Here is a 26,209-nt window from a genome sequence, read left to right as displayed (position 1 = left end):
TCAAAACACTCCAAATTCAAAGTTACATGATAGTTTTGCATGGTTTGAACATCAATGAACTGCAATGGAATCATTAAAGTTATACTGTTAAAGTAACATTATCCCAAGATTCACTTGGGCTTGCATACAAAAAAATATTATTAACTACTCGAGCAACTATTCCACATTGCAGTGCTGGTATGTGCAACACAACTGAATAGTTCGCGCCAGTAACTTTAACATTAGGGTCACTACACAGCAAAACTTGTTTAGCAGGATTAGTCAAAATACCACAGCAAAACACTGCTCCTTCTACTTTCTTTAATTGTACATACTATTATCAAAGTTTTGAAGCGCATCTATTGACATCAACAAGCCTTTAAAAAGGTTTATTTATAGCATAAACCCTTTTGGTGAAGTGACATCGTCTCGAACACACATTTTGGTTAGTCAAAACACTAATCCATTCAAGCTACATGTATTACAAAAAATACAAATGGGACTTTCTCCAGTAACATTTCTTTGAAAAATGAAAACAAAGATACATATACAAGTACAGTATAGAAATGTTCAGGGAGAATAATATTACCCTGTCGCATACATAGGAATATCAATAGTCTGTTACAGAATGGGTCCCAGTTTTCCAGACCTTTGTTTTCTCGTGGTTAAAATCCTTTTATGAACAGTTTGTGCTTTATGATTTCAACACTTTATCATGACTTGCTCCTCTTAAAGACTAACACTTTGTTATTGGCAGGGCGATCAATCTGTAAGATAAAAGAACACAAATGAGTGAATGTGGGGTGGAAGAGCCAAACTGTTATGACTGTCAACTACTTGGTAGAGTATCTCAATATACTCATAATTTGTACAACCCTTCATTCGAAGGTGACTGGCCCCGATAGCACAGTTAGTAGAGCATCCACTTTGGGAACCGTAGATCCAGGGTCAGTCCTGGGTCGAGTCACAACCAAGACCTTAAAAGAGGAAGTGCAACGACTGGTTGACCCGTATCAGTATAATGGCTTGGGCAGGGTGGCTTACTTGCCTTCAGTAAGGGCGGCTTACTTGCATTTGTCATCATATGACTGAAAAATTGTTAAGTACGACATTAAACCCCAAGCACTCACTCATTCACTCACTCATTCGAAGGTGGTAAGTCAAATACTTGTGTTACCATGGACACATTGAAAAGAATAAAATCTTGGCCCCAAAACTACATGTATATTTGTAAAGTGCACAATGATGACTGAACATGGTCTATGAATTCAAAATGCCTGGCCAGATTACAAAATACATGTAGATAACACACACCCTGTCTTGAGTGAGCATACCAAGAACAAAGTTTAAAACTACACTGACCATCAAACCAAAAATAAGCCAATACATTGGGCTATAATGCTCCTGTATCCCTTTGAGGTTTAATGCTTGATGTATTAAACCATTTTTCAACCATTAAATCACTTTTCAGGTGGAATTTAAGCATACAATGATTATGTAAATGACACTAAAAATGATTTTTTGTGTGAATGGCGTTGGAAGCTTCATAAAAAGGTGCACTCAATGTGCTGTTCTACCACACTAACTATTAGGCAACGGAGATGCCCTAACGCTGGGTGAAGATCACCTGTCTTACTCATCATGGTTTGCATATTTGTGCGTCATGTGGGGAAGTCTGTAAGTAAATTGCCAAACAGTTGTGGTTTATCACAGAAAATCTAGTTTCCTCCATCCATAAAACTGACCACCATTGCAAAAGTGAAAAATTCTCAAGTGTGGTGTTGAGCATCAATCAATTACTGAAATAAATCTTTCCAAAGAATTAAATGAATCATTGTTCATTACCATTTTCTCCAGTGACAATCCATTCTGAGCAGCTAATTTCTTCAGGTCCTCAACATCTCTAATTCCCCATTCTGAATTTCTGCTCTTCAGGCTCTGGTCAAACATCACGTTGCTGTCAGGAGTAAGTGATCCATTCACTGCATAGGGCTTCAAATAAATATATATATCATGCTATGTTCACAGCTTGAAAAGAGGATTAAATAAAAAAAAAAATACATTAAGATTGGTGTCATGATTCAACATATATTGAAGCAGTTTTTGTTCATATATATTGCTTGGGTGTTTATCTTAACCTTTCTATATAAAGCCAAATACAAGCATGTAAAAAATGTATTTATAAGCTAACTACATTGGTATAAAAATGCTATCGTGCAATTTGCCCATATAAATTATGGTTTGTATAACTGTACGGATACTGATGAATCATACTTACCCCATATGTAAACAGATAACCATTCTGTTTTAACAGTAAGCCAGCCCCTTTGAACAGACCCTACACAATGACAACAAACTTTTATTTTTGCAAATATACATAAATTCACAAAATAAAAACCAACATAGAAGCTAACCACTTTCGATTACATAGTAAACAGGACTGAACCAAATTTACTAAGCTAAAAGTTTCCTTCTGAGCTAGATGAAATACTTTGTTTTCAGGCTATCAAATGATTTCAGCAACACTGGTGTATTGTATTGTATTGTAACCTTGTATACTCACACGGAAGAAAAATCTGATTTATCAGGACATTGAAGTGGCAATGCAAATGGCCCATGATAAGTAATGATTCTTCTGTATACTGGTCACAAACCTGTTCAGTACAGAGCTAAATGATTTATTTTGTCACAATATATGTCGCACAATGAAGTGTAAACCATACCTGAGCAGCTGACCATGGTGATATATGAATTAAGTTGATGCTGATGATGAAGTCAAAGGAACTGGCCTCGAGCTGTCCCATTGCCCAGCCCTCTACTGGCTCCCGAGCATCAACCTGAAATGGCTCCAGTACATTGTGCAGTTTCTTGTGTTGAATGTAAGCTTTTATGCTAAAATACAAACAGAAACAGTTTTCATGATTATTACCTTCAATTATTACCTTGATACATCAATATTTATTTATTTGATTGGTGGTTTATGCCGTACTCAAAAATATTTTACCTGAACGATGCCGGCCAGCTTTATGGAGGGAGGAAACCTGGCAGAGCCTGGGGGAAACATGACCATCTGCAGGTTGCTGACAGACCTTCCCACGTATAGCTGGAGAGGAAACCAGAATGAGCTGGACTCACAGCCATCACATTTGTGAGACCTAAGTAATGGAGGCCTCTTCCTAAAATAAAATTTGCCTTCATGCTAAATGGAGTCCCATTTGCCCTATTCCTATGTCCATCACTTTGACATTTTGTCATGCACTATATAACATACTTTATTTCCCATGGTACTTTCAGGAATATATTATTTAAAAAATCCCAAATACTGATGCAGTCACTCCTGTACAGAAAATCCTGTGTACAATGTATATTATAAGACTTTACACTCAGGAGAAGGTAGGTAAATATATACATCTGTTTAATGTATATACCTGTCCAGACACTGTGGATCAAGTTCTGTGGGTTGCCAGGCGACATTGGTGAAGTGAGAGGCGAAGTGGACCAACTGAACACCAGCCCCTGCAGAAAAGTCCATAGCCTTGCCTCTAAAATCATCATCTATGTAAGTCTTCAAAACCTCCAAGATTGGGCCCTTGTTCCTCTCCGCTGATGGATTTTGAAGCATTGTACACAGTGTCTTTCAATGTTTTTCAATGCAGCTACTGCCTGGACAAAACATATGAAATACCTTGAACTCGTGCAACTGAATATCCAACACCGTCCACACTTCAACCAGGGTGTAAACTCTAGTGTAATTTCAAAATTCTGACATTCATGTGAGTACTTGTTACGATGAATGTCAGAATTGTAAAATAGCACTACAGTTTATTGGGGTACCCCATGCTGGTTATTTGAGTGAGTGAAACCATGGGTTTAGAATTCTACCTCCATGGTGAAACTAATGAAAGAAATAGCCGTTACGTTTTTGGGTCTCCTGATTTGACACTACATGTATGTTTGTCCCTATTCCACATAGCCAACCCATCAAAATAATCCTCAGAATACCTAGAATGTACAGACCATGTCAATAGTATGCACTACCATAATGAAATCCTTTTTAATTGTGTGGTCATTATGCTTTCTGCCCTGGTTGTAAGTAAAATATTCTTGAATAGGGCATAAAACACTAATCAAATAAAAAATTGTGAGGTATTATCTTGTAAGACAATGGCATGGTCTAAAACATGCAAAAGGTTTTAAATGTTCACCTTAATGGCCCAGACTATGACATAAAACAAGCTTTGTGCATTCCTCTAGGACACCCTATCCACATTTTTTGCAAATTTCTAACAGCGCCAGTGTCAAATTATTCTTTAAAAATTTACTTTTCATGTCGAGTACATTTCATTAGCTGTTAAGTGGTATAAAATATGATATTTTCAAAGACCACAGATGAGGTTGCCATACGTGTACAAAAGAGTGTTTTACGTGATAAATTCATACATCTGTAAGAGAAAGACATACTTGAGAAACTGGAAGAGATATGCACATGTTACTCCATTTCACTGTCTTTGAAGATAATTAGATTAATCTTAATTACTAATGGTTTTATATGTGATACTTATATCCACTATTCGATTTTTTTTAGCGCTTTTTGTTGTTCTATGTTTGGTGTAACTAGTGCTTATACTCGCAGCTGCTAGTGGGAAATTCCGTTTAGCTCAGCTGGTAGAGCGCTGGACTTCGGCCGCTGAAATTCGAATGCTGGTGTGACTCACATAGTGAAATCCTTCAACCATTACACTGGTGCTGTGACCAAGATGGGTTCTTAAAAGCGTGGGGTTCTGGGCCTGTGGACTTGGGTGGGAAGAAGGATTAAAGTGGGGAAATTAATTGAACGGTGGGGAGCATTCCAGTGTTTATACTAGCAGTAGCCAGTTGGAGTTTCCTTTAGTTCAATTGGTAGAGCGCTGGACTTCGGGTGCTGAGACCCGTGTTCAAATCCTGGTGTCACCCACGTAGTGAAATCCTTCAAACATTACATTAGCATAAAGGTAAAGATATATGGTCGAAAACAAATTTGCAGATATCTGACATTAGGAGACCCTTAACATAGGAGACCAAGGACAGCTGAAACTCTAGATAATCACGCTTATTAGAGGATAGGCCAACATGCAAACAGATGACATTTCTCCCGAAATGCTCAGTACAAATAATAAATTACACGTTGTTGAAACAGTCAACACGACGAAAACTGCACAACTAGTGACCTTTATGGCTAGCAAGTGCAAATTATTGACTTTCTTCTTTCTTATTGGATTTAGTAAATGTTACATATTTGTAACATTGAATGTTACAACTGACTGGTCGATTGCTCCTTGTTCATCTGTGGCTTCAGATTTTAGATGTTCGATTAAACAAAGCAATGTGTAATCTGATGTGAACAGCCTTTCTATGTTATTACATTCTCCAGTATTGGAGATGCCACAACAGTTAATTCTCCTGTATTCGGCCGTGGTCGTTATTGTCCCTTGATTTGAGCGATCATTGCATGAGCAAGTGGCAAACGTGGTCGGAGAAATGTTTGGCTGTAGTCTGGAATCTATAAGTACGATATGTGGGAAAACGCATTTGTTAGCATTACCGGTGTTCAACAACCGAAAGCAAAAATATAGTGCGCCGCCCGGGAATCGAACCCGGGTCGCAAGAATGGGAATCTTGCATGATACCACTACACCAGCGGCGCTTACGGTAATGCGGGGGAAAATCATCAATTAAATCAGAAATTTAACATTTACATATGCTTTGGGGTTATTTTTGATCCAGTTTTTATTTAAATATTTACAAAGTGTGCTACGTAAAATGTGAAAACTAAGTATTTTATCAAAATTTGATTGAAATCACTTCTACCGGAACCTCACTTTCTTTTTCATGAATCTACCGGAAGGAGCATGTTTCATTTGCGCATGTAAACACTCTAAACTGGGAATGTATTCTTTGAATAGGGGTCCAAGCAGATTTGTCACAAGTACAAGGCGGGGTGAGTTTAGGGGTACATGTATTGTGTGCGATGTGTTCTCCATAAATCTGTCGATTATATGGCCCACAGCCTCTCTGTAACCGACTGGCTTTGTGTTACAGGGGGCACGAAGAAGATTGACAGTTTTGAAGGTCGCGATCTGGGCAAACGCACCGGCTCGTCTGGACCCGCTACGAGTATGAGGTGAAATGCTGCTGAAGCAGTTCTGTATATGTGTTATGGTCTGAATTTATGGCAACTTGAAGTTTAATAAAAACCCAGTGGTTTTGAGTGTAAATTATTGAAGATTTCACACTAATCACTGTAAGTAAACTAACACTGGTAGTAAAACATTAAGTGTGTCAACTACTGACTACTGTCTTGAGTAGTAAAATACGGTATCGATTTGAAGCTTGCGGAATTTTTCATATGATGCTTTTAATATGGTTAATTTGAATCAAGGCTTAATTTTAGAATGTACATGTCAAAGTTTACATATTTAATAGAGATACTTAAACTTATTAGGCATTTCCTCTGACAAAGGTTTCACTGATTCTGCTGCAGCTTTAAGTCAGAAATTTTTGTAGTTCAATTAAATTACAGTTGTCTATGGCCGTCAACTAATAGAGTTTGTAACACAGGTTGTTGGCTTTTGTCAGGCTTACCTCAGCTGTTGTCAAGCTTACCTCAGCCTCAGCCTGACTGCCATGTACTGACGCAGAAGGAAAATCCCAAAGTACACCATTATGGAGCAGTCAAATTATACAAATAAATTATATCTTGGATTAAGGGATACAGAATCGACGCTGATTGACTGACAGTGGAGATGGGGTTCCAGGGTTAAATCTTGCAGCCTTGGTCACACTTAAATAAATGTACCATACCTAAAATTCAGCTTAGGCAAGGCATGGCCTGGGCTTGCCTATGTCTCACACCAGCCAGTAGGAATCGATTCTGTATCCATTTAAGATAGACGTCTATCTGTATCCCGGATTATGTATTATCTAGGCATCCAAAGCACTGGTTTGTTCTCTTAAGGTCAAGGCATGGAATTTTGCAACAGTTTTCACTTAGTACCCATATGTTAATCTACTAAACATGTGTCAGGGTCCCTAGAGCACTGAATTGGAGTTAGATAGTTGGATAGCTGGTCCTATAATTACAATATTTACCAACCATTTTTTTCTTAGCTTCTATGCTAGCTCTGCATATCTCTATCTTTTCTTAAACTTCATTAGAGCTATGCATCCTTATATTTACTTTTCTTGGAGTAGTGCCAGAGGTTTGCCGCCTCGAACCTCAGGCACTCAGCTTGTGTCTCCTGGGAAAGTAAAGACCTGCTCAAATATGCACGCTACAGTTTTGGCGGGAGGCAGAAGAACTCTACTAGAAGAAAGGTAAATAAATGGATGCATGGCTCCACTGGGATGTAAGTAAAAATATGCATAGATACGTATAGATATGCTAAGATATATATAAGAAACATAACCTTTCACTAAGGTGTTTGTTTTTGTTACAGCTCACCTATGCCAGTATTCATAGGAAAAAGGCCAAATAGTGGAAGGCTGCCCCCATTGAACAGCACTGTATCTGAGGAGCCTGCTTCCCCACAGCATGAAGAATATGTTCATTTTATGTCAACTTGTGAGTAATTCAAACATTGCTCTCTTATTTATTTAGTTTTGCCTTGATGGGTGGGCAGTGTGAAGTGTAACTTCTAATTTCACTTGACACTTTGTGGATTGCAATCTCTTGTTCAAGTAAATTTGGTTGATTTTAAAAAAATTCATCAAAGCAATTATTTAGCAAATGAGGTCATTTACAATTAAGATTGTTTATAAAGATCTATATGGGTACAGTGACCCAAGCCGCTGTCTGAACACCAATTTTTGGAACTTTTGGTGGTGTTAATGATGAATAGTCCTCAATCTAGGGCTGTATGGCACTATGACAAACCACATTGTATGTTGTACTGCTCTGTACTTAACTACTGTGCACAGTACGAAGCTTTTATTTTGCATTCTAGTCTAGTCTTGGTGCCATTTGTTAAAAAATCATGCTTTTATGCATTCTACAGTATACCTCACTGTACTGTACCATGTCAGAGTTTTTTGTAAAGTGTTTTGGTGTGATATGCTCCTTCTCTGAAACATTTTGCGAGGTACTCGACTGGGACTGCATGATTTCTGCTTACTAGAAATATGAACAACTTGGTGTTTGCGCATTATGTTAATTTTGTATTTTTATTTTGATAACTCTAGAATATAACAAGTTAGAACCGACCCTTTATTGTTTCTTTTTCAGTGTGGTCAGAAATTCAGCATGAGCAGTCCAGAGCCTCAGGTAAGTTGATAATCTAGTTCTCATGGCATGTTCTCCTTCGTGAACTTGCTTAGTGAATGTAAAGATCCCATCACTTGACTGATCCATCATTTTGAGTTAAACCAGCTGATGTCTGGAGCATACATATGATGCAGACACTTACATTTCTGTCACTAGTTAAATTAACTAAAAATATCATAACAGATAGACTGTGGTATCAGAAATGATGAATGAATGAATGAAGCCCTGCGTCTACAAAAAACACTGTATTCGATTTGGTGTCCTTTTCAGCAAAACAATACTGTAAATGCTTCCATTGGCCTGTCATATCATTTTTGTTGAGCAACGCATCCGATTGCAGGACGACTTTTTTCCCTCCAAATATCAAAGAGTGACTATATATTCAGAAACCTTTGTTAGCGTCATAATTCTTACCTGGAAAGGAGGTTTCCGAGATTCTGACATTCAGTCAACCGCGCATATATAATGTGCAACAGTGGATCGACAAGCTAGCATGGACAAGTTTGCCCAACAATTAAACTTGAACGTAAGACCATTGCCAAAAGCATGCCCAGTTTGGGTTGGCTTGAGAGGTAGTTTCAACTGTCAAAGCAACAATGATAATGTGCGGTCTCACACTCATGGGTCAAAGTTTACATGTATGTGAAAATATCCATCTTTGTTATTATCAGTGGAGGGACTCCACTGATAATAAGGTGGCATGGGTGACATGGTGACATGGTATTAATATTTAAATGTATTTAAACTATGACGTCAGCTAGATCTTAACTGGCCTTGAATCACAACATATACATCTCCAGCGATGACAAGTTCTTGGTGGGCGGGGGAATGGCAGACACCCAGCTATCATGGCTGGGAAACTCATCTCCCATGCCTTTTATAAATCCTGGCTACGGTTCTGCAGGCATCGAAAATTTATCTCTACACCAGTAGGAAGCCTATCAAAAATGAAAGTTGTGGGGACAATATTTTTTTATGTATCTTATATTGCTTTCTAGCATAATATCTCCAATATAGGGAACCCTGTTTTCATGGTGACAGAGCCAAAGGTTTTGGTTAGCACAGCTTGATGTATGTGCTATTACCTGGCATCAGAACGGTAAAATGGCTGACATAATTTAATCTTCATCATTGTAGGGCCAGTGAAATATTGTGAAGAAGCAGGAAATCCAGAATTGACAAGTAAGTAGCGTATGTTGACAATAGGCCACAACAGGCCACAACAGAACCCAGGGTGCTGGGGGGATTTTGTAAAGCTTGGACCTTGCATCCTTGTCTAATTTGAGACTTAATCTAACCCTGCCAATGGTTCTGCTACTCATGGTTTTGTTGGTATTTTATACAATACCTGAATGCTGCATAATTAAACACATAAATTAAATATAGTTTAGTTATTTCTTGGTATTATGTGTACTGGTGAAATACCTTTAAAAAGTACAGACCCAACTTTTGTTCCTTTCAGATTTTAAGCCTTTTGATTTGGAGGAATGGTGGGGAACTCGTACTCTTCAGAAGATCAAGGAGTCCTCTTGAAGATTAATGTCAACTAGCAATTTTTACCAGTAATAAGGTGTTATACAGAACATGTTTTATGACCTGATGTGAAGTGCAGGCAAAGCATTCTATGTAACATCAGAAGGACACATTTAGTCAAGAACTTCGAGATTGTGCTGGAACGTGTGACTTTTATTTGAATGATATTTTTATGAGATTTCTATTAATTTATGTCCTATGGTAATAAATGGAAAATTGTAAACACATTGTTTAATGTTATTACATTATTTCATTGCCAAGTTCTTTGTGATGGAGTTCATGAAAGAACATTTTCATTTACCTATATTATTGTCAAACATTCTTGAATTTTATATTTCACTTAAATTATGCTAAATAAGTAGATGAGCTGTGCAGCTGTTCGCAGGATGTGTTTAATCCTGGTCTTCCATCAATGTGATGTGCTAGTCTGTATGTCTTACGTTGAAAATTTCATCAGAAATCTGCCAAACATCGGTAATTTTCCGAAGGCACTCCCGTTTAGTTCACCCGTATATTTGATTGTTATCATAATCAGTGAAATATTCTTATCGTTCAAATCGTTACTTCGTCTGGATTCTTTTGTCTCAAATATTTTCACATCTGCCTGGAGAAAGGACCAGGCAGGAAAGGACCAAGCAAGGAAGACCAGGCAAGAAAGACCAGGCAAGAAAGGACCAAGCAAGAAAGACCAGGCAAAAAAGGACCAATCAAGAAAGACAGACCAGGCAAGTCAGACCTGGCAGCAATTTTCTGACAATTTCGGCGTTGAAAGCACCTTGTCAATGCTTTATGACGCATAAGCCTGTAAAATGTATGTCAGGGAGCTATTGAAAAACTGCTCTGTGAGAAGAGATCTGCACGGTTTCTTGATTCAATGGGAGATAATACAGGGGAATCTGCCACCCCTCAAAGACGCTCGAACGTTCATACCTCGACTGCATGGGATTTAACTGTAGTTACAAACATATGTCCATACACAGAACCATGGCTGAAATAGACCTGTTTGTACTTCGGCACGGAAGAGAAAAAAAAAACCCTCACAGAAAATCTTGTCAGCATCTCACACAGATATTTCATGTCCCAAATGCCCTCTGCTGTGGCGATCCTGTAACACTATTAAATAAATAGGTTTGGATCTTAAGCTTGTAGTAAGCTGACCACATAAGTGAGTTTCCTGATGTTAATACCTGGTCCAACAAAAGGACAAAAACACCTTGACCAATAGTGCATATTAAAATTTGAATACATGTATACAGTATAATTATGAAAAACCCTATGTAGGATTGCATGTAGCAGTGAAACAGTAAAAATAAATTTACTTTCATGAGTATGTACTGTATTGACGTTAAAGGTTTTGGCCAGTCATAGGGTTGCAATGACCACCCATAGTACACAGATAGCCAGTCGTCGGTAGCGATGATAATTTTGGCCTTTCTTTTTGACTTAATGGCAAGATCTTACCACTATCTAAGTAAAGAATAATATTTGTGTATGACAGTGTCAATCATTCTACTTCATTTTGGTTGGAAGTCAATATTTGAACGTATCACATTATCTGAGCATTAACATTACGAACTGCTCAATCAGGCGATCTACCGGTATTCTCTGAATGCCTTTTTATATGTATTCAGGTTTTGCTTTTCTATCAACAGGTGGCCTTATAGTGTCATTGTAGTTGCATTTGACAATGCTTATAACTTTGTTTGATTTCGCGGAAATGTATATAGGTATATTAAGCTTATTATCGTGAAGTATAGGCCAATAGTATAGCCGTGTCATTTCAGTATTTAGGTACATGTAGCTGTTCGTTCCAGAAAGGTACAAATGGTACAGGAAGCATACTTACCTGATACTGGTGGTGCAGGTATAGTAGTGTTAATGTAGAGGTAATTAGAAACTAAAATATGGCAATTTAAGCTCTGAAAGGTTTAAGCTAGAGAAAGTATAGACTGAGAGACTGACAGCTTTTGAAGAAGGAATTACAGAAGAGATTGTAGGTTGGAAGATGAAGAAGTGGAGAAGGAACGAGCAAGGCAAGAGAGAAATAGATACACAAACAGACAGAACTTTCATGACTTTCGTATGTTACAAACTCGGGGAGATCATGTGCCATAGAAGAACCCAGATACAGGAAAGATAATAACCTTTGATATATCTCGTAAGACTCAATGAAGGTGTATAAGATAAAGAAATGTTGCCATCAGAGAGTCTATGCAGAATTTAAAATGGCCATCAGAAGCGAGAACAATGTTATTGCAGTGGGCTTTTCTTTGTAAGGCCAGTGAAATACATATACTTTCCAATTTCTTCAGAGCAATGAAGTGGTAAAAGACAGCCTATTTCAAAGCATATAAGCAATATTTATAGCAATTTATATTCACTTCAACCACTGCGGGTGCAAGCTGTCCATGAGGCTGTATTATTCTGGTATAGAGATAAACATGTTTTGTAGTTATTAGTTCATCGTTAGAAGTTAAACAGGTACCAAACAGTTCACACAGAAGGAAACTCCAAATCTTGTATCAAGCCTATTCCATTTTGAATTTTGTTTCATTTGTAATTAGTGATGTTAATGAAATCATTGTATACACTAATCATAATCCATTATTGTTCTTGGTAAACTCTGATTTAAAATTAAGTCAGAGATTGTTTCGTCGCTCAGAGTTTTTTTTTTTGCGACCTTATATTCTCTAAATATGGTGCATGTGAAATAAAGTAAGAACTAATCTTTTTTTTTGCAGATTCATTGTGCAAAAAATTTTAAGTATTTTATGAATATTGCTTGTATCGCACTGTATACTCACTATATACAGCATGAGTTTGTGTAATACTTTGTGATTGTTGATCTGTACATTTTTCCTTTCTTTTTTTTTTCTTTTTTGAGAGTAGATATTTCGATTTCTTTTGAAGTTCACTTATATATATGCAGTCATACATGTTCGCTGATTTAAAACAGGATTGCCTCTTCTGGATATAGTACTTAACCTGTATTTAGATGTGTCCATAGAACACCTGCCTTAGAAGTAACTTATTTTCAGTAATAACGCCATGCCTGAAATGAAATAGACGGAAGATCCCATGCAGTTTTCCAGCTTGTGTCAGAACCCACAAGTTATGTGGTGTCAGTGACGCACTAACGTATGTGTCATATAGGGGAAATGCAACTGTTGGCAAATGATGTCTAACAAATTCCATGTAAGATCACCTGACACAGGAGCTGCTGACGGCTTATGCAGTAATCCACCAAGACCTGGAAAACAGAAAAGGAATTAAGCGGGTGAATATCACTGATTATATACCTATCGGAGGACTGAACCAACATCTTTTGTCTTGTATACAGTTACTGAAAGACAATATTTTTGAACTTGGCCTGGACACGCTCCCTGGTCATTTCATAACAATATGTGAATGATGACATAGTCTTCTAATCTTCATACAGCGACCATAATATATACGATCGAGGAGCATATTGTGGGATGTCAGATTATATACGCCCGGAGTAAACTACCGACCTTGACATGCCGGCTATAAGCGAACTTTCCCATGCAGATGTGACGTACACATGTGCTCACCATATTGGTGGAAGACAAGTGGTCTCTAACGAATGCGGATCAGTTATTGTTACCAAGGCCCCACAAGCATAGCAGTGAATTGGTATGTGATAATCTATGATAGCTCGAATGTACCATAGAAACATACATGAGGGTCTTTTTCTAGCTACAAACGTATAAGGTTTAAATCGCCTGTTGTCAATTGATATGCGCGTTATCTGTAGAGCGGGTCACGTGCACTTCATTTTCGTGTCAGCTTATAATTTGAGAAGTGTTTAACCCGCAACAGGGTTTGTTCTCAGACCCGTACATACATGCAACACAAATACGGCGATCATGTTTAAACATAATTCAAATTTCACGTAAACTTCATTTATGCGGTTGGAGCCATCAGTAGTGACCTAAATGTATCAGCCCACAGCAATCCATATATGTGGCTTGATTGCGTGGGTATATTGCTCACTTTACAGTGTCAATAACACATTCCTTCTATTTGTACATAGAATACAATCACGTGAGTTTTCAGGCTGATGTGGAATCGCGTACCACAGGATTGGAACAGATGCACATGTAGGCCTACGACATCTTCGTAGACCAGTTGTGATTACAATTCATTAATGTATAGGTATAAAAAAAAGGTTCGCAACTGAGATAGTACTAACTTAAACAAACGTGAATGAATATAATATAGATGTAACGGATACATAACTCCACTTTTTCACATTTTGAATAGAAATTTTGACAAATGCTTTACTAAATCTGAATTTTAAGGTCGATTTTATACGCACGATATATAGCTCTAGCCATGCAGCATTGACTGTTCCAATTTCCAATTTCTCTTTTGACATTCTTTTTTATATGGGCAGCATTTTTCTTTTCACGTATAGGCCTAGTCTTTTATTCATTCATAAGAAGACAAACATCGAGGTGCTCTGTAGAGTGAAGAGGGGAAAAAAAGAAAAATCAATCTGTGACGTCCAAAATATATACACTGTCTTCAACATTCACTATATAGAATTTAAACTTTTCAATGGATTTATTCATTCTCTTTTTTTTAAATAGCGTCTGAAAGGATGTGGTAAACACGCCTAGATTTGTTTTCAGCTATATGTAATAATTTTAGTGTTTCGCTAAATCCAAATGGGGATATAGGCCTACGATATGGAAACGTATTTTGGAAACTAAATATGCAGCTATTCGTGCTTGCATTTAAATGCGCATTTCCTTAAGAATCGAGGGGCGATATACCTGGAGGTATGTATATGCGCTAAATGTTAATCAGTAGACTTATTTCTTCACTGGTTACGTATTTGTGGTTGAGTGCATGTTGATTTTTTTACAAAAAGATCAAATGTTTTGGGGACGAGTGGATTTCGGTGTGTCGATCCGTCAAGTTTAACACTTGATTGTCGGCACCCGCATGTGTACACAGACAAGCAACATCAAAGAGTATACGCTTCTGTAGTATAACGGTACATACATGACATTTGTCAAAACATCCAACAGTGTGTATATATATATACACAGAATGTAAAAATGTATCCGAGTATGTCCCGTCTGAAACCATGACCCCTGGGTCGATAATGACCTCGGTTGGCATCGCTGTGTCTGAGCACATAGCGAAGGGATCGGCGAATATCGGAGCCAATGTATCCAGCACATCGTACAGGCGACGGATTCGGGGAGGGCCAGCATCGAAGCAGCGTACATGCGTGCAATGGTATATCGTCTAATCTACGCCTTGAATACGCTCATGGCGTACACAAGGTGGTAGCCTTAAGTGCCACCTTTCTAATTAGATGCGTGCGTTCATGTATGATTACATGTGGTGATCCGTTGCCAGAGATAAGATGGGGATCTACAGGCTCAACGTCCACGTGCCTTACACAGGTAATCAGCTATAGACGCTCCACACAATCCACCCGTTCGTCATTTGCCCAACTGATTCTGGCTGGATCGGCAAAGGTAATGCATATCACCTGCACGAGGTCTTCATTTGTTTTTATTCGACTTGGATTGACCACTGTGCTTACATTAGTGCACGAAAACTGCGATACAGCCCATGTTTATTACAAGGTGCAGTGATTATATATTGCCTGTCTCTCACTGTGCCAAGACACTGAATTCCTGAACTTGGGCTCTGGGCCTGCTTGCGTAGGCTACATACATGTGCGACCTTAGCTCCGTGGCGATGTGATTACGTATACAAAAGCTCCGTCGAGACTGTCCACCATCGTTCAGCATTTGTTGACTCGACAGCAACGCGACCCTCAACTTACCTCAGAGTAAGTTGAGGGTCGCGTCCACACTACAAATCAGAAAGACCAACACTGCTGTTATGTGTTGAGCTGTGTTTTTTTTTACCAAACTTCCGCTAAATTGTAGGGAAATTTCCGTCTTTATCTCCAATCTTTGTAATCTTTAGAGTGAGTGTTGTACAGGCAAGGATATTTTTCTTACTCCTGTATCAACGAAACTGTCTCATCGTGAAATCAGTAACTCTCTTTCCCCTTTGGTACCGCCATTTTACAGGTCACGTGTCTTATGACGGTAACGTTATTTCTACACGCTCGCTGATTGGCTATTTTCAGTCAACTTGACTCAACTTGTTGGAAAATAAACATGCACATTTCCGATTCAACAAGTTGGATGGTGTTGAATGTTGTTGAACGAAGTTGAAGAATCCATCCAGACTACTCAACTTGTCTCAATTTGTCTCAACTTCAAGTTCAGTCTTGCTGAGTCAACAAAAGTTGAGTAATGTTCGATAGTCTGGATGGGGCTTATCACAGCTCTGTCTTGATCCATAAGTTTACCTTGAACGCCTGTGTACTTCCTATGCTGGCTTCAATACTCTACTGTTGGCCGCCAAATAGTGTGTCTGTCCTACTCATAGTCGTCTCAGTTATCGATTCCTGCTAGATGTTCTCATGTATCATCCCTAGTAAATCTTCACACACATGAAATTGGTGGAAGCTGGAAACGTTCAAACTCCAACCGCCATGTTTGAAAGCATGCTCCTCACAGCCAATAACCACTGACACTACTAGCAATTAGCATATTTTGTACAGCTTGCTTACTTTAATTGTTTGTGAAATTTTGTAGCGGTCAATGTTGATTATGCGTTCCCTCTAAGTCATTACTGGTGCGACTAATCTTAAAACATTTGTATCAAAAGGTCAAACTAGTAGTAATAGTGGTAGTAACACTCTTCACTGTGAGGAGTATGCATTCAAAGATGGCGGTTGGAATTCGAATTTATTCACTTTCCACCAGATTCATGCTTGTCAGGATTTACTAGGAATGACACACGCGGACACGTAGCAGGAATCCATAGCTGAGACGACTATTAGCACGGACAGACACATTATTTGGCGACCAACAGTATATTGAAGCTAATTTGTCTGTTGACATCCTACAGGTATTTAAGCCGGATAAGGACATCTCGTCCAGCGACCCGCGGCACGAGGACGGTGCAAATCGCGCGCGAACGCGCCAGGCGCGACACGAGAGGACGATGATGGTACCGTTCGCGCGCCGGTATGATGGTATGATGATGGTACCGTTCTCCCAAATGTATCAGTTTAGAAGGCTGCATTTATATTAGTTTTACCACATATTCTAGTACATGTCCTTTTTCTCTGAATTTTTCATCTTCTATCAGATTTTATCTTCATGATATATTATTCTTGTCAGCGTGAATTGAATTCAAAATGATAGGACTGACACGTGAACACGAGTCTATTGGACAACCTGCAAATCTCGCTCTAAAGTGTGATTTTGACTTACATGAAGAACATGACTGATGCGCCCTCAGATCAATGCGGTCGCTGTAAGTTCAATTCTAGCCCATGCTTGCGTCCTCTCCAATCGTACGTGGGAAGATCTATTAACCTGCGGATGGCCATGGGTTTCCTCCGGCCTCTACCCGGTTTCTTTTCTCTATATTTCTGGACGCCGTCCTATAATATTGAAATGTGGCGGGCGGAGGGAGCGCATATTTTCTAATATCATAGGGTTGCACTAGTTTGAAGCAATACTTTGAACCACCGCATGCCTGTAAGTCACGCAGCCAGGGGTTTCCTATGTTTCCATACGTTAGTTACACACAATGTGCAAAGAGTCTGTGAATTAGACTTCATTTCGCGTAGAGCTCGAAAGTAGGCCTTTGATGTGCAATGCACACCCTTAGGACAATGAAATGAACACAGTGGATATATTTAATTCCATATTAGAAAATAGGGAGAGACAAAACCCTTACCAATTGTTAACATTATGATTCTGGATTTCTCTCATTTTAACATACATTACAGGTGCAGATGCAAAGATATTACATAGATATAGTAGGATATAGAAAGGGTCAGGAAAGAGGAGAATCAGTGTTGTGAAAGGGCGACCATCAGATCAAAGTACACGCAGTTCAGTAAACCCTGTACTAATGTACCTCGTCAGTGAAATTGAATGAATGACAGCGGACAAGAAACATCACGTGATCAATATATTTACTTCGGAACTGGCGTGCTGCTGACGTCAGATAAAAAATATTGACCACGAACCTCGTGAACAATGCACGCATGTATACACACAGATATATCATAGCTGTAGCTCAGTGGTCGTGGTCATCCTACGTTGCCTCATCGATTATTTATTTATTTATTTATTTTATTGGTCTTTTATGGCGCACTCAAGAATATTTCATTTATACGACGGTGGTCATCATTATGTTGGGAAACCCATTACCATCCGCAGTTTGCTGACTTCTTCACACGCATATACAACGGGAGAGGACGTTTGTCCATTTCATGAGTGTAGTGCAAGGCTTAAGAATGTCCCAAACGAACACATTTCAATTTCTTTCAGCGGGCTGCGCTCCAGATTACTACTATTGATCTATAGCGCGTAGGCCTACATCACGTGATCGCAAACGGGTCGCGACCCGCGGCACGAGGGCGGTATCGTTCGCGCTCGATTTGCTCAGTCCTCGTGCCCCTTGCCGCAGGCCCTAACGATAGTACCATTAGCGCGATTTTCGCCATCCTCGTGTCGCGGACCACGTGGCGAGATGTCCTTTTCCGGCTTCCATACTTGCAGGTGAGAAATATGAACCCTTATACCTCGACAATAATATTTCAGCAACATTTATTTATTTGATTGGTGTTTTACACCGTACTCAAGAATATTTCACTTATACGACGGCGGCCAGCATTATGGTGGGAGGAAACCGGGCAGATCCCAGGGGAAACCCACGATCATCCGTATGTTGCTGGGAGGCCTTCCCACGTATCAGCAACATGGAGAACAATTCCTGAGTCAGGAATTATTGATTCATATCTGTCAATCACGTCATCACCTCATTCCTAAATAATGCGTGTCAAACGGCAGTGGAAATGCCACCTCGAACATTTCGCTTGATCAAGATCAAAACGAGTTGCTTTTTATTGATTCCATCTTGAGAAGACACTGCTACCATAGGCGACACGGGTATGGTTGTTCAGCACGTTTCTGCATGCCCAACGGCATCGAAATAATGCTGAGATCATACAGTGCTCCGAAAGAACACTGTGGTCAGTGCTTCAACAGAATGTGCCCCAACAGAATGAAGTGGCTAATGTTCCAACAGAATGTGCCCCAACAGAATGAAGTGGCCAGTGTTCCAACAGAATGTGGTCTGCGGTCAATGTTCCAAAAGAATGCCGTCAATGTTTCAGTAGAATGTACTCCAACAAAATGCTGTGGTCAGTGTTTCAGGAGATTGTGCGCCAACAGAATGCTGTTTTCATGTAACAATAAACAATTATAAGACTTTAAAATGGCAGTTAAGTTACTGGTTACAGGATCAATTTCCTCTGTTTAATTCTTCCTCTACCAAATCTACGCGAGGCTTGAAAGACATGTCTTTAGCCATCACTATCCTAACGTTCCCATGTATTTCATCTCAACGTTTTAGCTGGGATACTCTTATGGTTAATTTTTCTGTTTACATATGTATGTTTATTTTTATATCATTATATACTGTGTTTTTGTGTTATCGATGGCATTGTATGAAGTCCTTCCCTTCCCTGTGCCTTTATATACATACCCCTTCAAAAAATGAGACACACCATGTATATACCCATGAGTACTTCGCACTAATTTATTTCTTGTAGTTGTTTTGAGTCATAGGAATGCTGTGCCTTTGACATATGGTCACACAAAGACGTTGGCTGAGGCTGCAGGCTATGCTATATACAATTAAAGAACAGCCTGTCCGCCATTACACATGGTGACCCTGTCTCGACTTGTGAGATGATCGAATTATGTTTCTTAAAAGAAATGAAAACAAGTAATTCAACCGTGGTTATTTCGAAAGAGTAGTGTATACAGACCTGAACGCCATTTTGATCCATAAATCAACTTTTAATCTGGGATTCTTACGATGCCGTGCCGTTAGAGAAACCAGAAACACAATGTCGCGTCACTGATGCCCTACACCCATATTGATAAAATATGAAGTAAGGTTCGGATGACGTCATCAAAAACAGCTGCGTCTGGTAGTAGAAATAACTATCATCACCGTGGAAAAATATGTGAAAACCTTCGATCGAGCATCTGTCGTCTGACCAGTTGTAGTTTCGTGACGCGCCTTTACGTCGACTGCGACTCGCGGCATCTGTGAGCAAAGTAATGACCAATTGAATATGCTCTGTGCTCAACTGGGCTCGTGAAGATCGTGAAATAGACTCATCTGAATGCTGTCAGTCGCAGAAAAGTACAAATAACATGCTTAACTCCGAGAAACTGCTAAATGTTATGTTACTTGCAGATGCTTCGAGTCGCATCCAGTTGCCCATATATAGTCGCACGGTCTCCTTATAACACGTGAATCATGTAAAGTCATATTTTCATTGCCTGAGGTGATATACCTTTCTCCATAGTCACACGTTGAAACGCTCGCGCAGCCTTAGGCATTGAAGTGAGTGGAAGCCTATCATGAAACATACAAATGTCTTCCGACAGTCGCGACTTTTCGCGCCGTCATACTTATAAACGCTGATACTGATTACGTCATCATTTTGTGGAGCTTATGTGACGTATATCCTTTGCACAGGCATAACCACATGTGTGTGTCCAATGGACATCAGCTTTCAAACACGTCAATACACAGCGATTACAATATCTTTATTCAGCCATGAATGATAAGGAAATGATTCTTATACCATGGCTGCTTTTTAACAAGTATATGTGTAACCTGTAAATCAAATATCTGCTGGGTGTACCACGACTACAGGCAGAGCTTGGAAGCCTCTTTTTTATGTTGTGAAATTTGGCATGGCTGTTGAGGAGATTCTTTCATATTTGTTCAGGGTAACTAGGGCACGGGTACAAAATTAGACCTGTGTAGAGCCGACTGAGTACACACGGCTTGCATGAGAGGTATATATATATATACAGACCTTTTTGTGCCGTAGCAGCATTCAGTAACGTCCAGGCACAACGTAAATATCTTCAGTCTATAAGGTCGGTATCTGTACGGTATAAGTGGAATTGTTGCAGGAAGGTCACTATGTTATAATAAATATTGACGTGAAATTACATGATAGGCCTATTGGCTCAAACTGTAGTTTTGTACATGTACATCTTCAGTGTAACGTATGCCACTTGATCAAGCAGCATAATACGGTCCTGCATATAGCATAATTAAGCTTGCTACTAGAGGCTGACCTATTTGTGGCTATAAAGCTTCGGTTTACACCTCACCTATAATTCCCTCAGGTCAGTTTCGAAAAGTTTCTTTTCTTTACTCACAAATATCCCATCAGTGTAGCAGCTCCGTAAGGGTACGAGGTCATCTAGGGAGGAAAGTCGGGTATGGGAATGCGGTGATAGTGCCACAGAGCCTGTGTGGTAATTATATGTGAGACTAAATTTGTTACTCGATCTGCATGTAGGTATAGAAAGGTAGCCGTGCTTAACAGGTGGTTCTTGCTCGAACAATACATATGTACCAACTACATTACAAAATTTCCAGGGATGCGTATATGCTCTGTCATAAGGCAGACGACATTTGGGCATAACACTTGTTAAGCTGCTACCGGCTATATATTAAGGGATATGGAAGCCCGTTTAAAGCCACCATCACATCATGGTTCCATCGTATGAGATGAGATGATGGTACGAAGTAATGGGACGATGGCGCGAAGTGATGATATGAAGATACAAAGCGGTGCGGCGATGACACGATATGACCACCGCTCGGTATTGTATTGTACAGTCGCTTTTTGCCACCGCTTCATAACATCGCCTTATCCCTTGGCTTGGTACTATGCACCGTCATGCGATACCACGATGCTGTGATGATTGCCCTAGCCGGCTTCCATAGCTAAATGCTATAAAGCTCTCCTGCTCTACTTCACACACCAACTGGCCTGCATGTTGCCAATCAGGTATGATATGGGCCAAGGCAGAAGGACAGTTGCGACGTAGCATAACTTTAAGCTACGCGTTGGCTGGAAACAAAGGTGCGAGTAAGATTTCATTCAGGCCATATATGGGTAATTCATTGTGTTTTTCATGGTCGGGCGACAGAGGATGTAGGTCAGTGAAAGAATTGTTTTCACGATTTCATAAAAACTAAAGCTGATCTTGCAGAACGAAGAAAACTGTAGTTATTTTTGTTTGACGTGAAACTTCTGTTTGAATGTTGCTGTGTAAAGGTAATAAAACAAAATATGTATGTATGTGACTTCATTTGATTTTTATTTCTCTGTGTAAAAGTGAAAGAATATACAAATAATAAATTGGCACTTTGAGAGTAAAGCCGTGAATGATATATGTATATAATCGTGCTGAAGGTGTACTCACTATAACTGTACATTTGTAAATACCAGCATGTTGTTAGGGCTGAAACATGTACATGGTGATCTTTGTATATGCGTTTAGCAATGCTTAGTAAGTCATGTAAATGTCAGTGTACACTGAAAAAATAATCTGTTAATTTTTGTATTCCGTTATTGCAGCAGGTTGTTCTGTTAAATATAACACACATATTTAATTAATTCAACAAAGATTCTGTGAAACTAACATGCAGGATATTATGTTGAACATGACAGAATATGAATATGACAGAATACATTCTTGCATCACGGAGACAACAGACTTTCTGGTAAAATGAACCGAGTATTTTTTTTTCATTGTACAGTAATGCATTGAATTCTGCTATTCTGACGGAGAAAATAACTGCAAGCACCAATATTCTGGTACATGACCAACGAAAGATGAACTTTAACCTGTATGGATTGTCACCAAAAAAGTAACTACTAGCATGCATGTGCCAAAATCGAAAGTTCGATTCGTCATTTATGACGACATAAAGATCTACAAATGAACCTTTGTTGTATGATTAAAAGTGATTGGAGATAGAACTCATTAACCACGAGCTCGGGTGATTTCCATGGCACTCATAAAACTAACTGCCGTCATTTAAGTTAAATGTTCTGGAGAATGATTTAAATGAGTTAAATCCCCCTCGTGCAGGGTGTGTTGACAGCAAATGCCCATGTTGCAGTGCTTATAGGTTTGCAGATTTTGCAGGTATTTCGTCATGATTTTGCAGGTATTTCGTCATGGGCATGCACGATGAATCGTGTATGCGGATGCCGGTCACCATTGTAAACCATTAAAAACTCACGTCATTCCCACGCACTCTTCATACACACGCTGACGCCACCCAGTTATGGTCTTGCAGCGTGGTGTGTAAATTGCATCTGACATTTAATGCATGATGGAATTAACGACCGTCCAAACAGAACGGCAGTTTTGCCTGAAGACATATGTCTTTATGCTACTTGAGGTATACATATTTTCTATTCACTTCATAAAACCGTTTACTTATGCAAAGCTGTTGGATGAATATTCGTGTTTACAATTGCATAAATTACAGTATTCATTCTATAGACGTCGTTATTTGACGGTAAAGTGGTTTTTAATTATAAAATTGTTCTTTTTTATTGTAAATGTTTTTACAGAATGACATGGAACTCTGAATGGTGAGCAACAGTATAACAGAAGATGTCACGGCCTGAGACGATACCGCGGAAACGTCGCCCAGTGGTGGATGGGGGTTGGGGGTGGGTGGTGGTAGCTGGTTCCTTTATGTGCTTTGCCTTAGTCGATGGCTGTGTGGTGTCAGTCGGGGTGGTCTACATACACTTACTCGACCATTTTGAAGAGAGTAAAAGCAAAACTGCTCTCGTGGGATCGTTGTTCGTCGGCGTTACACTTCTCTTTGGTACTCTGTCTAGTATCCTTGTGGAGCGTTTCGGGTGCCGGACAGTGACAATCGTGGGAGGTGCTATGGCTACTGGGGGCTTCTTTTGCAAGCGCCTTTGCCCCGTCGGTTAACGTACTGTGTTTTACTTATGGCACTATCGCGGCTACCGGCATAGCCCTCGTGACCATCCCAGCAGTAGTAATCGTCTCAGCCTACTTTGAAAAGAAACGTTCTCTGGCTTTGGGAATCGCGCTGTGTGGTACTGGAATCGGTACCCTGGTTTTCCCACCCGCTTGTCAGCAGATGATCCAGCAATACGGCTGGAGGGGCATGATGATTCTCATGAGTGGCATTGTTCTCCATTGCATTGTGGGTGGAGCGCTGTTCAGACCGCAGCCATTTAGGGATGGATGCGATGAGAGCCTTACAGATGAAGAATGGAAACTGGACAACAATCACGGGACAAGTGGCCTAATACCGACAAACGGTCGTCCGTCTGTCCATGCTGTTCGGACGGACAGTTCCCTGGTCACCACAAGGACGGGCTTTGGTGGTGAGCAGGTGTTGATGGTGTACAGTAGCTGTCGTATTGACACACCCTTTGGCAGCACGCCGGCATTAGCCCATGCAGATTGCAAAAGTGAACAGTTACGTGAGGCCAAAGCCAACGGTGACTCGACTAGTTGTCCAGAGTTAAACGTTCATGTCCTGTCCGATAAAGTCTGTACTGGGGACAAAAAGCAGAAAAAGACAGGGGCGTTGAAGCAGGGCCCTGTGCAACCCATTTGTGTCCATGTATCAAACTGTACGTGCTACCAAGAAGGGTTGGTGGCTTACCCTTTTTCTACTTCATAATTTCGTTCTCTTTTTCTGGCTTGACGTTCCTTACATGTTTCTTGTGGACAAGGCAGTCCTGATGGGAATAGACCCCACCTCCGCCTCCTTTCTGCTGTCAATCGTCGGTATCCTGGACACGATTGGTCAAGTTGTCTTCGGTGCCCCTCGGAGATAGGCGGTTCATTCATAACGCAACTTTGTACGGCCTGTCAATAATGTGTAGTGGTCTTGTTGTGGCGGCTTTTCCTCTCTGCACCACGTTGATCTCTATGGCTTTTGTATCCGGCCTCTTTGGGTTCTTGTATCGGCGATTACACTTTATGTACTGTATTACTGATCGAGTACCTGGGGACAGAGAACGATAGCAGTTACGAGCGGAATCGTCATGATGTTCCAAGGGGTGGGCAACTTAGCCGGACCACCTTTTGCAGGTAAGAAGAGATTTCAGGGCTATTGACGAAAAACTTTCCAAAAAATCCGAAGGTCAAATCAAAATTGAACTTGCTAAAATATATACTTGTTAATGTGTTAAAAAAGTTAAACTAGCAGTCAGATTCCCATTCCGCAAAATAGTGTCAGTGGCACTTATTCAGTCTGCATGGTGCCTATCAGACTACAATATTGTTAAAAATGTGAGTCGTCGTCTTCGAGACAACCTACCAGTCCAACAAAAAACAGCTCCGTCCATCAGTACAAAACGCAAAAGATGTACAAAGGCGACTTTTAAAGAAACGGATGAACAGTGAGAAATACCATAACCGTAACACCCAATCTCAAAAACCTTTAAGGGAAGGAGAGGATGTGTACATGCAACAACTCAGTGGAAATGGAAACCGAACGATAGTGAGAAAGTAGCCGAGATACCACGACCATATATTGTCTCCACATCTGACGGTGGAAATTATCAACGGAACCGTCGTTGCATCATTCCGTCCAAACAAGCACCGTTAGCCAACAGCCCGAACAACAAATCAACAGGCTCGACACCTCCACCGCTGGAAAATCCACCATCCTCCGAAACCACCTGACACATCACCAACTTCACAGTTCTCACGTTTTTGGTCCACGTATTAAGCCCAAGATTTTATCTGATTTCATAACTGGATAAAGTGGAAGTGTGTGTGTGTTATTGTGAGCATAGTTTGAGTTGCTCTCAGTGGCAGATTTTAGTCAGAATGCAAATTCTAACTCCAACAGTGAATTTGTGAATCATGTGATTAGTGTGTGCATTCTATTCAGTTCACTGGAGTCCATCACTCCTCAGCATTGAAATGAGTGATGCATTTGCAGATAGGTTCAGTTTTTCCATCACTCAGATTCATGGATTTGGATGATTCAAAGTGCTATGATTAATTTTATTTGCTATGTTAAATTGTTCCAAATTGTGTGATTTTGACATTCTTATGAAAGTTTAATGGACACATAAATTTGTGTTTAGCTTTAAAACCTGGTGAACCACAGATATCAAATTGACATTTGACTCCAACTCAAGTTTATGTATCAAACTGACTACAAATACTTACAGTTTTCAGTGTATTTTATTTTGTTTTAAATTGAAATTAGCTGCATTTGAAATGTACACTTGGGCAGTCCTTTAGAAGCAAAATTTGTTAACGAATGTAATACCACTAGCTTTTCATCAAAAGAAGGGGGATGTGATATTGTCATAGTTTGCCACGTGCATTTGTTTACATCATAGCACATGTGTATGTATACATCACATGATCAGCTCCCTTATATTAATATTCATGACGTTGCAGC

At 39.7% G+C, this 26,209-nt stretch overlaps 2 protein-coding genes and 1 non-coding gene across 5 annotated transcripts; 1 reads left to right on the top strand and 2 right to left on the bottom strand.

The window, feature by feature from the left end:
- Positions 1-68: 68 nt before the first annotated feature.
- Positions 69-15,485, bottom strand: LOC135473800 (methyltransferase-like 26). 3 transcript variants are annotated; one of them, XM_064753707.1, is made up of 7 exons: positions 15,396-15,485; positions 13,017-13,061; positions 3,408-3,642; positions 2,703-2,871; positions 2,258-2,317; positions 1,825-1,971; positions 69-746 (listed from the first exon to the last, which is right to left on the bottom strand). In XM_064753707.1, exons 3-7 carry the CDS (start codon positions 3,599-3,601, stop codon positions 693-695), a joined length of 624 nt encoding a protein of 207 aa, XP_064609777.1. In that variant the 5' UTR covers positions 3,602-3,642; positions 13,017-13,061; positions 15,396-15,485; the 3' UTR covers positions 69-692. The 3 variants fall into 3 exon arrangements, with proteins under 3 accessions (XP_064609777.1, XP_064609768.1, XP_064609787.1); XM_064753698.1 differs by lacking the exons at positions 13,017-13,061; positions 15,396-15,485 and adding an exon at positions 5,281-5,377; XM_064753717.1 differs by lacking the exons at positions 13,017-13,061; positions 15,396-15,485 and adding an exon at positions 5,141-5,371 and having other exon boundaries at positions 3,408-3,638.
- Positions 5,592-5,662, bottom strand: Trnag-ccc (transfer RNA glycine (anticodon CCC)). Its single transcript has one exon. It is a non-coding gene; the product is annotated as a tRNA-Gly (tRNA).
- On the top strand, positions 5,822-10,038 carry LOC135473817 (MAPK regulated corepressor interacting protein 2-like). The gene is made up of 6 exons (XM_064753727.1): positions 5,822-5,956; positions 6,058-6,139; positions 7,455-7,579; positions 8,240-8,278; positions 9,416-9,460; positions 9,741-10,038. Exons 1-6 carry the CDS (start codon positions 5,848-5,850, stop codon positions 9,809-9,811), a joined length of 471 nt encoding a protein of 156 aa, XP_064609797.1. The 5' UTR covers positions 5,822-5,847; the 3' UTR covers positions 9,812-10,038.
- Positions 15,486-26,209: the final 10,724 nt, after the last annotated feature.

This window comes from Liolophura sinensis, chromosome 1 (genome assembly GCF_032854445.1).
Source record: "Liolophura sinensis isolate JHLJ2023 chromosome 1, CUHK_Ljap_v2, whole genome shotgun sequence".
In the NCBI taxonomy this organism is placed as follows: Eukaryota; Metazoa; Mollusca; class Polyplacophora; order Chitonida; family Chitonidae; genus Liolophura; species Liolophura sinensis.
Note: the sequence above shows the minus strand (reverse complement) of the source record. Positions and strands in the feature narration are given on the sequence as shown.